Raw genomic sequence first — 14434 nt, 5'->3', positions numbered from 1 at the left:
CATTTTTTGTGTTCTGAGGAACTCTGTGAAAAACACTGTCTGGTTTTGACAGTTTGTTGCCGTTTGATTTATTGATTTATTTTAAAAGTTCTCCAAGGGACACTTCACTTGGAGAGATTTCCGCAATTCCTTGTAAAGAGGAGTTCCATACTGGGAGACAGCTGAAGCTCTTCAGGGCTGACATTAGCACAAAAAAAATTTGCTTCTTTACCATGGAATAAACTCCACTTTTACTGGAGTGTCTATGAGTCTACCACTTCTCAGGTTGGTTTTCTGTATTTTTAACAGATAAACTTTATGAAGTTCTGGACAATGGGAACATTTACACTGGAATGATGTGATATCACACTGCAATTATATAGAATATTATCTACATTTGTAATATGATTATATTAAAAGAAATATCTAGGCTATATCATATCTCCTTCACTTCATTTCCTTCCTGCCTATCCTTTTCCAAACTTTCTTCATAGATCAGTAGTACCAACTTCTGTTCAAATGAGTTATTGTCTAAACTGTTTTTGGTATCTTCAGCTCTATCTCAGCATCCCAGACAAGAATCGTAACTGTGTTTTGCACTCTTAATAAACACTAAAATAACATCTAATTAAAAAGCTGTATTTTCTCAGATAACTTTAGCATCATATTTGCAGAAGAGGAGAGTAAATCTTTTTTGTCATCCTTGGGTTTTAAAAAATCAAATTGCTATGGAAATAACGGGACAATTCATATTACTGAGCAGGATAGTGCATGGTGGGCCATTAGGTGAAATTCTCATGAAGCTATTCTGGTTTTATGTTCCTGTAACTGAGATCTCAGTCTCATCCTTATTGATCTGTTGATTCCAGAAGATCGTCATGCATCAGGGAAGGTTTCACTGGGAAAGTTATCTTTTCAGCCAAGAAAAGCAAAAAAAAAAAAAAAAAAAAAAAAAAAAAAAAAAAAAAAAAAAAAAAATCAGACCAAGACTCTAAATCCATAAAACATTACTAAAACTCCACAGGCACAGCATTACTGTAGTTTGAACTGTCATCAGCTTCCAAAACAGAAAGCAGACTGCACTATTTTGGATGATAAGACAATGGTGTTAAAGATGCTTTTGTTTTATTTTACCGTTATCTTACCGTTTATTTTACCGTTTTACCGTGCTTGTTGCTTGATGTGACAGCTGCAATTTGGGAATCTTCTTATTTTGGAGTAAGCGTCTTTTGCTCTGTAGTTCAATCATTCCCATAATCAACTTTTAAATGAATGATTTCCCATTTGTCTCCTTACAGAGGTCTGTACTGAAGGGATAATGCCAGTACATTCTCATAAAAAATACATTTTTAATTTGTGGATGCTTAGTTGAGATTTTCTGGATGTGCATATGTAGTAACATTTCCAAGTAGTATTTGAAATCCTGACAGTTTCTCTCTCAAAAAGGTGCTCAGCCAGTTTTGGAGTTATGTCAGTACTTCTTAGTTGCAAGCTATACTTTGTAGCTTTTGTTTTAAAGAGCATACAGATACATACCTACCCCTCTGCTTTGTCTCTCTATTAGAGAGGCTGCTACATACTAATTATTGCAGGTAATAAGTGGAGTAACTTTTCCTAAGGTGAATCATAGCAGTGTTTTATGTTTAAAAACACACTTTGGGGCATCGTTTTGTGTTAAGTGTGCAGAGATATTTTTAGGTAAAACAAAATTCTTTATTTGGTAAGATAGAAGCATCCAGCAGATTCATTTCTTCATGGTAGCCAAAGTAGGATTTCATTACATAGTAATGCACTGTTTTTACCCATAGTCTGGTTGTGGGCACCAGATTATATACATTTATAAAGTTATAGCTGTAAAGTAAATTCAAGCAAACACTATAGCAATTCACTACTACTATACCAAAGGCTGTGGTGCTGCTCATCTTACTGAGTAAAGCAGTATTTTCTGTCATCAGATGGTGATCATCCCAGGCAAGCAAGGAGACCAAATACTGGCCAGTAATTTGGTTGTCATCTCCTGGTTCTCTGTCCAAGCATTCCTTCCCACAGTACATCATCTGCCTGCTGTTGTTTTGCTTTTATCTGGGTATTTTCCTCCTTTTTCTGTTCCAAGAAAACTGACTCCTTCTCCTTCTAAAAGTTGTCCTGAAGAATCCAGTTTCCTGACATCCGTTAGACTTGTTTCTGTAAACTGTGCTCTGTATTTTGCCATCTGGGTGTGTTGTCTGATGAGGAGCACATCCAAAAGTGGCAGTGTGCCTGGTTATTTATATCGTATGTGTAAACGCTATTCTGGAGAGAATTTTGTTTAGCTACATGGAGTCATAAGAGTTGTTATCTCATCCTAGTGATGCTGACCATGTCGATGTTTGGTGTTTGCTTTAAAGACAGTCTCTTGCACTATTATGTACCAGAACATTGCAGATATACATTTGTGCTATTACAAATGACACTGCAGGGGCCTACTGCAGTATCATCTGTGTGGGTGCCATCTTCTCAGAATAAGGGAAATACTGCAGATATTTCACCAAGCTGTTCGCTGATATGCTTTTAGCATAGTTGTTGTTTCTTGCATGTACAACATACATGCAAGAAACGTTGAGTAACTGACATTGGAGTCAGTTACAAAAAGCAATATTTCTTTTGGCTGTAAAGCTGATGATGTTCCTACAAATATACTTCTTTGTAGTAATATCAGATGATGTCACTAGTCTTGTCTAGTTGTGAAGGCTTGATGGATAGAAGCCATATTCTTAGTGTTTCTTTGATGCTGTAGAACTTCTGCATGTTGTTAGACCAAATTGTAGATGAAGTCAATGCTTCACCTACTCACTAGTGACCCGTCTGAAAAGATGGATGGACCTTCTATCATGAGGATTATGTCAGCTGCCTTCTGCTGGCGCTTACAACAGCTTCATTGCAGTAAGAAATGCATTGGTAATAACCATATTCAGGTTGGCTTTAATCTAGTTGATTGGGATTGTGGTAGCAGCATTGACTTCATCAAAGGGTGTTCAAGCCTGCCAGTTCAATACTTCCCCCTCTTTACTGTTTTTGATGCCTTATGTATATGCATAATGCTCAGGGTATGGCTTTCTGTGCTGCAGTCACACTGTAATTGTAGGGCAGGTGTACTCTAAGATATGCTTTGTTATTGTGTTGAAATGTTCTTTATTTAAACCACCATCCTCATTTTTCTTTAAGCTGTGTGGAAAGCAATGCATACCAGTGGCTCAGCTTTCCAGTCCTTGACCTATTACACCTAGGAATTCTTATATATGCTGTGTTGCAGCTCAGAGGAAAAGATTGGAGGACTGTCTTTTATTCACTTTTTTTCCATATTCTCGTCAGCTTTCTGAGTCACTTCCTAATCTGCTATAAAGAACTTCTCAGGCATGATAAAAAAAGCAATTATGTAGAAAGCGGATGAGAGTGCAAGTCTTTCCAAAATATTGTTTGACCATACTATGACCATCACATTTAATTGACATGCTGGAGTTCTGCCCTGCTCTTCATTAGCTGGATGGTTGAGGATGGCACTATTTTTTTCTAGAGTGTCCAGAGACTTGTTTTCTTTTCACTTATATTCTTTTTGTCTTTTCCCAAACACATCTTTTGCTATATTTGTCAAGATTTCATATTTTATTTCTGCCTTCACATATTCGTCTTCTGCCAGGCTTGCTCTGTTTGGCCTGTGAAATCCATTACACTGAATTTCTTTGGAGCTAGCTTGAAATTTAGTCATTTTCCTAGGAAAGCAGCTTCTTTGATTGTTTTTTCTCAAACCTTCTATTTGAAAAACTTACAGTCCATCTGGTCCTGGTTTAGATTTCTGATTTCTTCAATTTGGTTCCTTCTGCTAATTATGTTAGAGGGAGTTGTTCAAATTTTATTTCTCTGGGTTTCTTTGTGTTCGCTGAATTCTTGGTTGTAACGGTGTTTCTGAGTTCTGTTACTTTATCAAAATCCTATCTGTTTAATATGGTTTGTAGTATTTTGATTAGCTTATGCAATTCTATGATTATGCATTTGACTTTGTATCTATTTTCCTCCTAATTCTTCCCGCTGGCAGTTTACTTTACATGTAGTAATGATCAGTATAAATCAACTGTTTTCTTAAGGCTGATTTCAGCTTCTTCCCCATTTTTCCTTTCTTTTCCTTTCTCTCTCTTTTTTTTTTTTTTTTTTTTTTTTAACCAAATTGCAAAATTGTATGAGTAAGGAAGAAAGACTTCAATTTACACCTATAGTTAACAGTTAGCTATCTTCTAGTTAGTGACTAGGGATTTTGTGGTTTGATCTTGTGTTAATATTGCAAATAAAAGAGAATGAATGGAGTTTGTTCTGATTTCTTTTTTTCTTGCTATTTTATTTATTGTAATTATAGATTAACAAATTTTAAGTCTGGAAGGATCATTTCGTAGTCTAGTGCATTGGCCGCTGGCCACAGGATGGTCGCTGTCACTGTTTTGCTGTTGATCTACTGGGTGACAAAAGCCAAGATGTTTTGACTTCTTTGTGCCTCACTTTGTACCTTTATAATGATGATAATGATACTGATTTGCTTCTAAAGTGTTTTGAGTTACTCATCCAGTGTTGCATCAGTGTTGTATTTTTGTTCCTGTTGTCATATTAGTTTGTCTTGTAACACATGTCATGGAAGTTTTCCCAGCAGTTCCTGTACTGAAGAGAATTGATGTAGGCAATCATTGAAACAGCAATTGATTTGGAGATGCAGTGCCCAATTTTGTCATTTGTATGTTCCCAACTATTTTTAAAAAGTCAAGCTTAACTTTTAATGCCCTCATATCTTTTCCCCACTGCAGTTCGCTTACTTTGCAGTCTTACAGAACACGAATGGAAGGCTACAATCAGGACAAGAAATGTTGTATGTAGGCACCACAAAAAAAAAAAATGCTAATAATCCTTTGTAGGTAGTAATCTGTCTGAGTCATATTTTGTAGACACTACTGTGACAGGTAAACCCAGGGCGAGATTACAGAAGTCAAAAACTTTTGTAAGAAACTTTAAATTTCAAAGATTCAGGAACCTTTTGAAATACTCTTCCTTCCCTCAGGTTATAAGAGATTTATGAGCCTATGAAGCCAAGCAAAATTCATATTTTGCACTAAGTGAAGCACCGCAGTTATTTGGCTGAACTACATTCTGGCATTATTCAAACCCCAAGCTCTCAGCAGAGATGCTAGGTGTCATGCCTCGGGTATTGAAACAAACCCAAAATGAATGGAGCTGTGTGTGAACTGACACACCTACGTTTTCCTCAACTCTGAGTCTTTCATCTACAGCAGCATTTCTTTCCTTAAAACTATCCTCTTAATCAATTTTGATTTCAGGAGTAGATTCAGCTCTAATTTCGGGCATCTTTTATCTCAGCTCCTCACCTACAGTTTCCCTTAAGGTTGATACGATTATCAGGCACTTCCTGGTACAATTCTTCCCATCAGTTTTGGATGCCTACGTTAGGCTGAGGTCAATCATGCCCTAGAATGGCTTTTACTATAAAGGGAAACCAACTCAGAGGCTAAGGCCCACACTGTAAAGATTTATCAGTTGGATTGCATTCAATTTGGTTATGAAGATATTCTGCCTAATTGAAGAAGAAGTTTCCACATATTGTAACAAGTTATGACACGTAGTCCATCAAATCTGAAGATCTCTCCTTCTATTCAGACCTAAAAGAAATGTTGGTGGTTGTTTATCTGCAGGTTATGCAATGTTGTTCATTTGTTTCTAATTATTCATATTAGAAATATTAGCAAAGCAAATTTCTATTGAGTTTGAATATAATCGACACACTAGAAAGCTCTTGCTCTAAGCTCCATTCCTGTAATGACCTTTGCTTCTTAAAATCATCATGAAAGTTATAATGGCCTTTAAAAGGAAGAATTCATGCGAAGCATCCCACAGTGTTCTTTTAAGACAAAGGCCAAGGGCAGCCCAAGAAAAAAATCAAGGTTAAGATTCGACTGGCTAGCATAGATTGGATTTTAGTTTTTATTGTCAGATGAGAAGAAAGGGCAGGACTTGTTTATTTAGTCCATCCCTTGGTTTAATGAGCAATATGACAAGTTATGTAAAGGGGAACAGGTCATTCTCATATAGATGCAGCTTGGGAGAGCTCATCTGTGACATTTGGGTCTTGGAGGGAAGGGTAGGAGGGCCAGAAAGGTTACATGTCCTGACTACGTAAGTGCCTCTTTGGTTGTTTAATGGAGCAGCAGAAGTGCTTGGCAGAAAGACAACTGTATACTTCACCTTCTCAGCTGGAGGAACAGCCCACGGTCACTGTCATCATGGAGCACAACAGCTTATTAAAGGAATAAACGCAAAATTGTACAAGATTTCCAGAATGAAGGGGCAGGAAATCCTCGTGACCTTGTCAAGGCATTACTAATCTTAATGGGCCTGCCACAGAGAAAACTCTGCTTGAAAAGCAGAGGGGTGCTGCTCCTGAGGGAAGAGTTCAAAAACACTAGCTCAGAAACATTAATACAAATATTTCCCACTGTTTCTTCATTGGAGCTTAAAAGTAACAGCTTATTGCAAAGCACAGTAGCAAAATCTCTATGTTGAGATCATAAAATAGACATATGTTCACCTCTAAAAACTAATAACTGAAAATTTATTTTAGAATGAATGAATTTGTTAAGATATTCTGTTACTGGTATGAGTTGTCCCCATAAAGATGGCTCAATGCTCATTTCTAATCAATTGGAATACTGTACAGATAAACAAAACTAGGTTAATCACCAAGGAAAATTGCCAAGAAAGGAATGAATCTTTTGTTAAATATTAATTATATTGAATTTTTCCCTATTGCAGAATTTACAAGGTTCTCATGAATCAGATTAATTCTGAGGTTTTTATTTATTGTCTGCTGTGAATGGATCTCTTCTCAGTGAAGAGTGAATGAATTTATTCCATATCAGCTTTCTGCTTGAAGAGAAAGCCCTTCATAAAAGAAATAGCAGTCTTTGTCAGAGAAATCCAGGCAGAATGAAACATTTCATTGTGCAAGCTGTTAGATGATAATGAGTTCTGCATCAAGATATTTGTGGGGTTTTTTTTACCTTATCCGGCAGTAGCGTTGCAGTTTATGCATTTAAATGTGCAGGACTTGTTTGGGAAGAAGATTTGTATTAAAGGAAAGCAGCATGTTCCTCGTTTTAGTATAACATCTGTTACTATCATTCAGTCCTCCTCTTAGCCCAGCAAGCCCTTCCTCTAAATATCTTATTAATTAAACTGTCTTAGTAAGGAAAATAATTAATACTTCAAGTCCTGTACTTAGAAAGGATTTGGAAAATGAAAAAATTGTTTCAGCCTGAGCTTCAAATAGGAGCATTTTTTTGGTCATTCTTGAAGCTGCTTACAACTCAACAGTAGTATATGAAGAAACCTACGTATATACATTCTTCCAAAAATACACATTCTATCTTCAAAATTCTGTTAGACTGCAAAAATAGCCTGCGAATTTGAGAGCTCTTGCTCTGTACTTGAGTGTCTTTCTCCGTGCTGTTTTGGGGAAGGTCCTCCTATCGTTCTTCAGAATATCCCGCTAGCCCTGTCTGGCGCTCAGCCCCCAGAAGTTAACTTCAGCCCACAGGACCACAGTATTTCTTACCGCTACTTTAATAGCGTGGTGGGAATTGCTAGCCATGAAGTGGGCAGCTGTCCTTGTGCCGTTGACTAGGTAAGAGGGTGAGACAGTGAACCCGTGTGGCTGTCAGCAGCTGCGTAAAGACACGGTCATACTCGCAGCGTTGCCTTGCATGAGTCAAGCCGCACACCTAATGGGAGCGGACAATTTTTTAAGCCGTTGTCTCTCTGTTAACCTGCGTACGGTATATGAAAGGCCAAGGTGTTGTATGGAAATCTAGCTATCCGTGCACAGCTGAAGGTTCCTTCCTGTGTCCAGGTGGTTGGATTTGTGTACAAAATGTGGGACTGTTACTTAGCTGCTTCAGGTGAGGCACAGAAGTAGCCATATTTGACCTTTTTTTGTGAACAGTGCCACTGCCTACAAGCAGAAGCTGTTGCTTTGCTGCTGTTTCATCCAGCTTGGCTCCCCACTGAACAGCGTTCGGATAGACTGAATGCTGTTCACTGTTTACACTAATGGAAATTACAGTTTCTCAGATCTATTGCGAAAGCTGTTCAGCAAGGCCAAATTGCTGTTTAAAGTCGGGCAGGGTTTTAACAGTTTCTGTGATGGGAGAAAGCTCAGCAGTTAACTGCAGATGGTTAAAGCTGCATGAAAAGCCTGCGAGGTGCCTGGCACACTCCTTAAAATGGGGGCGAAGGCACTTTTGAAAAGTGCTGTGCCTGCCCACGGCAAAGGCTGGTGCGTTAAGGGCCACGGAAGTAAAACTGTACGGTGTGAGGGGCTATCAAGTGTCAGACCCTTTACCTCTGCAAAGAGACCAGCAGCAGAGTTACGCAGGCTTGTTCACGCTAAGCAGGGGGTATCTGAGAGCAGGTAAGCTGCGACGAGCGCAGTGTCTCTGTATGAACGCAGCTGGTTCACCGAGTGCCTTGTGACCCAGAGGGAAGCGTGGACGCGCAGCCGTGCCAGGAGCGGTTGCATCCTCGTGTTTTCGGGGGAGGACAAAGCGTTTTGGAGCCCCTTTCGCTTTCAAGGTGCCTCAGGCAGGCCGGAGGTGCTGAGCCCCGTCCGGCCGCCCGCACGCGCCCGCTGCGAGCGTAGGGCAGAAGCGGCTTGCCCTGCGCTGCGCCCCTCTCCTGGCAGGCGCAGGCTCGCTTCTCGCTGCGGGCACGTCGCTGCCCGTGCCCCTCGCCTGCTGCCTTGCAGAGATTTGCCTGAAGTGCCTCTCCTTCGTGGTGTTTTGGTTAATTGGGCGTTGTTTTAATTACTGCTGACCTAAGCGAGCGTGAAATCTCTGCCTGTCGTTTGGCCGCCCCAGCGACCCCGGTCTCCAGGCAGCCAGCGCACGGCTCAGGCGGTCGGGACCTGGTGTCAATTGCAGAGGCCCTCGTGGCATTTCCCTCACTCAGCTCATCACCTGCCTCTAGGGAGGCAGCCCACGGGGAGGAGAAGACTCTGGTAAACAGATATTTTTCACACTGTCCCGGACATCTTGCTCTGCTCTTGCTGAATTGAGTGGCAAACAACCGTTGTCTTCAGGCCCAACCGAAATGCCGGTCATCTGCTGTGGCCTGGGGACAATTCGTGGCCCTGTCTTGCAAGGGCAATGATCTTTCACATCACCACCTTTCTTACCTTTTCCTCTCCAGCTCATACATTAACTACTTTTTCTCCCTTCGTTGTCTCTAATTCTTCACAGAAATTCTTGGGTCATGCATGCAAATTAAGCAATGGGAATATAGACGTGCTCAAATAGGGCAGCCTATATTCTGTCGTGATGACCTATCTAGTAACCACCAAGCTGTAACAGCAAGCAGAATTGTACAGAGCACCAGTAGCCTTTAGTTTCAGACACTAATTTGCTGCTGAGGGTAATAAGAGAAAAAACTTGTTTTAAATGCTTTTAAAAGGTTTTTAAAAATGCTTTAAAAGGCATACAGCCTTTTAAAAATGATCACTTCTCTTACTTTGCATTTATATTGACCCTTCTCCTTTACTTATAGCTTTGGAAAGAAAGATATCAATGAGGCAAAGCAGAGAGGAGCTTATAAAACGAGGAGTGTTGAAGGAAATCTTTGACAAAGGTAAGCATTCTTCTTTTTGCAACATTAAATTTGAAGCCCATGTAGTTTTATGGCCAGATCTTACACTAGTGTAAAGTTAAGAACTTGGGGTACACACCTGAATTGCAGGACCATACAGAGTAAGGTCTCCAAACATCTCTTTTGATTTTACCTTGGGTTGGCCCTTGCATTTGGGTAAATGTGATTGTTGCGTAGTAAACAAAACTTGAGAGCTAAACAGAAATGTGAAGCAGTAGAGATATAAATCAAAGCAGTGTGCAGGAGTCAATTGCTACAAAACAACAAATCATCCAGACTGCAGGAAAACGGAGTGGGTCTCTACCTGCCTTTGCTGTCGTTCTTTTGGTTGAGTCACTGTGGGATTAACTATTGTGGAAAAAGGATTCTGACAGATTAGATATTGTGATGAGCACAGAGGACATTCCGTGGAAACAGCTCAAAACCCATAAAAAAGATTTCTTATTCAAGATAAATAATTTGTTGAGTTTCTAATGTATCATTTATGCAAAACATCATTGTTTTGCATCTGTAAAGCAGTAAATATTTGACATCTGTTATGTGTGTGTCCATCTTTACCATAGCTTTTATTTGTTTTGCTGTTTCCTTTATCAATAACAAAGGCAGTGAACTTAGCAAATTATATATAAAGTTATGCTGAACTTGTCTTTTAATTTCAGAACTTAGGCATGTGCTTAAGTGCCTCATTAATTCAAAGTCTAAAAGTCTTTAACAACATAACATGTATAAAACCTGTTATAAGTCAAAAGAAGTTATGCACTTGCACAGACTGTAGAAGTAGAGCCTGCCTCATAAAGTCTGGACTCTTTAAATCTACTGCATACTTTTTTAGTCTCATTCATTGGGAAAGGAGAGTTGATTAAAAAACTTACTCACCTAAACTGTTTGTTTTTTTAATTGCAAAAAAAATTAAGAAACATTGCAAAACAGAGAAATTGCTGCTTGTCATTATATTGTATGGTTTTTACTCTTCACATATTTTAGATGCTTCTTTATATCTAGCACTACTTGTTCTCTCACTATGACCTTCTGCCTTTGGAGGCATGCAGTAGAAACAACTACTGACAAAAGGTTTGCCATTCTTATTCTCACTGCTTCAGATGTTACATGTTCTCATCTGTGACTTGTATCAAACATGCAGCTATGAAATAGGCATCCCTGTGGTGGGTGACAGATAGCACAGGCTGTCACAGCATGTGAGTCACTGCCCAGGGGAGCCCTCGGGGTAGCTTGCAACTCAGTCACCTTTTTAGATGCCAAGGTCCCCTGTGGCGCTCTGAAGCCAGCTTCATCCCACAGGAGCACGACCACCGTCTGCGAGCCCTGGCATCCTGGCCATGCGTCCCAAAGGGATCTGCTTCAGACTTGTCCCTATGCACGCATAAAAGCAGCATCAGGCAAAATCCCTCCCAGGCAGCCCCTGCCCCTGCCCTTTGTCATGAAACTTGGGGAAATTCTCCAATACCAAAGTGCTGCAGACTAGTCCCATTAGTCCCAGAGAATGAACTGCCAACAACTCCACTGTGCGCACCTGTGGAATGGTGAGTGTGGCAGAGCTCGGAGATATCCAAGGTTTGCACAGTCCGCTTCTTGACTTTTTTCTTTTGGCTATGATCCTCTTTCCCAGCAACTCTGAGCAGTTGACTTTTTAAAAAGTTGATCTTTGTGTGGATTCCTAGCTGAGCTTTTCTTTTGCTCCAAAATTAAGGAGTAGGTCTCAAATAAAAGCACTATCCTTTCATCTTACAGAAAGTCTTCTGAGAATATAACGTGGGATTTGACAAAAAAGACTGAACAGTTGCCTGAATGGAGCTTTCTAATATCTCAGCTGATGCACTCATTCTCTATTTTCCGATTTTCTTTTTTTTCATTTGGTGAGGAGACATTGAGGAAGAAAAACAAGTACAGTCTACATCTAAGTAATGTGACTGGATTTGGGTGTTCTTAATCATAAGATCTTTCAGGTAAGGGGCCCTGCCAGGATGATATTGCTGATCCCTTCCATCCTGCACATTCTGATTTCCATCACTTTTGGAAATTTTTAAGCAGAAGAGCAAGAAATAAATATCTGTGGTATTCAAGCATCTCAAGGCTTTCAGCTAGATGCTTTTTTTCTTGGCTGCTTGCATCCTCCATCTGTCAAATAATGCTATAGTTTGTAATCTTTTGTGTCACCTTGTGAAGTAGATGCTAAGTTGTCTGGAAATCCTCATCTAAAACAAATCTTTTAAAAATCTATTCCTTCTTTGTAGTTATTTTTCACCTTTTCATATCAGAAAGAGTTAGCATGGAATACTTCCTTCTTCTCCCCATTTCCAGTGCAAAAAGCAAAGACATTGGGCTTTATTATTGTCAAGTGCCATTAAAAGGAAAACTATGACCAAGACTAGCTGGACTTCTTTTCCAGTATCCTCACATCATTTCCTGATGGTTGCAAAAACAGGAAACTAAGAATTGGAATCTCTACTTGAAAAAAAGAAGTAGAGCAGAAGAGAAAGTGATAGTACATAGGTAGTGATGATGTATCTTTGATATCTAAGGCTGTAAGGAAGGCAAGATTTCTAAAGCAAAAGCAGTAGTTCCTTCAGTGGTCCAGTTAGCAAAATAATCCAAGATTAGTTCTAATAAAGGATATTACATCTCACAGCAAACCTTAAATGGAAGTAGCGTTTTCCATGTAATTCTCCTTATTAAATAACTCTAATCCTATGAGGAATCATAGTAGATGTTAACACTTCATGGAAGAAGACTTTATTTGATGAGGATAGCACCTTCCATGCCAAGAGGCATCTTGCACAGAAAACATGGAGAAAATGTGTCCCTCTTTCACAAGAGGAGGAAAAAGCAGACAGAATCAGTCTATGAGGGAGTAATTTTGACTTCTTCTTTCTTAAAAAATCTATCCAAATCAAAGTAAAATTAATATGGACAGATAGACCAAGAAACAAAAGTTCTAGCGCTGTAGTGTGCATAGTATTCTTTTTTTACACTAATATCCAAGAAAAACAAGGTTAGAGAGCTAGTTCCTGCCTCTAGCATGTTCGCTTCAGTATTTGCTGACTTCTTAGATGCCTTTGTCTTGTCCTGCAGGTGAAAGTTAGCAGAGCACTGTAAGTCTCAGTGTTCACACACATGAGAGTTACTGAAGTCCAGCTGCTATATTTGGGAAACAAGGAACACTTTTATCACCTCCCATTGCTTAAACTATTCAGGTGAAATCATTCCAGACTGAGCTGCAGAGAGCTCACTTCTTGGCAAGGACCAGACTCATGGCCTAATAAGTTTTTATCATTTTCCTTTTCAAGAGTTCTCTGATTTGAGTCTTAAGAAAATATAAGCAACAGTTATATTTTTTCCAAATAGTGAATACTTTTAGAAAAACAGTATGTTGAAAAAGTATTGATTAGATGCCTGCTGCTCTAGTAATTTTTGAGCAGGCATTGCCAAGAGGTTAAAAATGTAACTTCCATCCGCAATGCAGAACATATACCACAGCACTTTGAAGAATTCACTCTTCTCCTAACCGGTTGTGCTGCAGCACAGTAATATGCTGTACTATTTTGAACTCCTCCAGAAGCAGGGAAGACATCCATAGGCCAGCCTATCTGAAAGTCCACAGGACACCACAAAATCAGGAGGTCTGCTTAGAGATTGAAATAGTGGAGAAGCCTAGCCACTATGCTAACATAGCCATCAGGGCTAGGAAACAGCCCTGGGCACAGGTATCCCCACATTCAAGAGCACTCTGTTTTCCATCTGTCAGCCTGTGAGGGCCATAACTGAGAAGCATGTGTATGTACCCTGCCCTTCCTCTCCTTTGCCACTGAGAATACTTGCTTGGGCATTACATGGGAACAGGTAAATACTGAGGAAGACAACCTAAAACAGAAAAGAAAACAGGACTGAGAATTTTCTTTATAATTTTGATTTCCTTAGCCATTTGTCTATGAGAGGAGAGCATGAGCTTGAAAGTCTCCAAACATACTAGAAGTTGCCTACTCCAAGATGTTCAAAGGACACTGTTAGGGGGTAGGCAGAGCTCTAAGGTAAAGGAAAAACAAAAGGGCTGGTCTGTCAACCGATAGGCCAGTCAACATGATGCACTTACAGACTGCACCACAGGAGTGCATTTTCAAAAAATACCTGAAAGTGGAAATGGCAGGCACATGGCAGATCTGTTTGGGAGTACAAACCAGGCTTAGGGGCCACATCTTTTGAACATCTACTTATTTCTGGGCTTTCACACTGTGCTGTTATTTTCACATGCTAAGGTCAGAGTGTCTAGGTAGTGCCCTCTGTATTAAAGAATTTCCTCTGAATTTCTGTTTCTTTATATGCGGTGCCTCCTGATTAGCAGAACAACAGCTCCATGTGCTCTTCTTGTTGCAGAGTTCTAGTTACTCTCTTTACTCTCATCCAGATCAAGACGATTCACACTCAGCTTGCATTATCAAAGCTCATACAATTAGGGAAAGTCATTCTCTACGAAGTTAACAGCAGGCTCTGTGAAAACACAGCAAGGGATTTAGCAAATGTGAGAACAGAAGATTATATATATTATCATTATGCCAAAATTAACTTTAACATCCTACTCAGTTCCTGAAGACTGATCAATTCATCCATGTATAATTCATAACTGCATTACTAAGGTATTTTCATTTGTATTTCAGCTAACCAGAATAGCTTTTTGTAGTTTGAAAATAATAATTAATTTGTCTTTTATGTC

At 39.6% G+C, this 14434-nt stretch overlaps 1 protein-coding gene across 1 annotated transcript in view; it reads left to right on the top strand.

The window, feature by feature from the left end:
• PHACTR1 (phosphatase and actin regulator 1) overlaps positions 1-14434 on the top strand; it is a 306637-nt gene that overhangs the window by 225527 nt on the left and 66676 nt on the right. The window contains exon 5 of the mRNA XM_062568046.1: positions 9610-9690. Within this exon, the coding sequence (XP_062424030.1) occupies positions 9610-9690 (81 nt within the window). The remainder of the gene's footprint in view (positions 1-9609; positions 9691-14434) is intronic.

The sequence above is a fragment of the Rhea pennata genome, chromosome 2 (assembly GCF_028389875.1).
Source record: "Rhea pennata isolate bPtePen1 chromosome 2, bPtePen1.pri, whole genome shotgun sequence".
Taxonomy (NCBI): Eukaryota; Metazoa; Chordata; class Aves; order Rheiformes; family Rheidae; genus Rhea; species Rhea pennata.
This window is presented reverse-complemented; position numbering and strand designations above follow the sequence as displayed.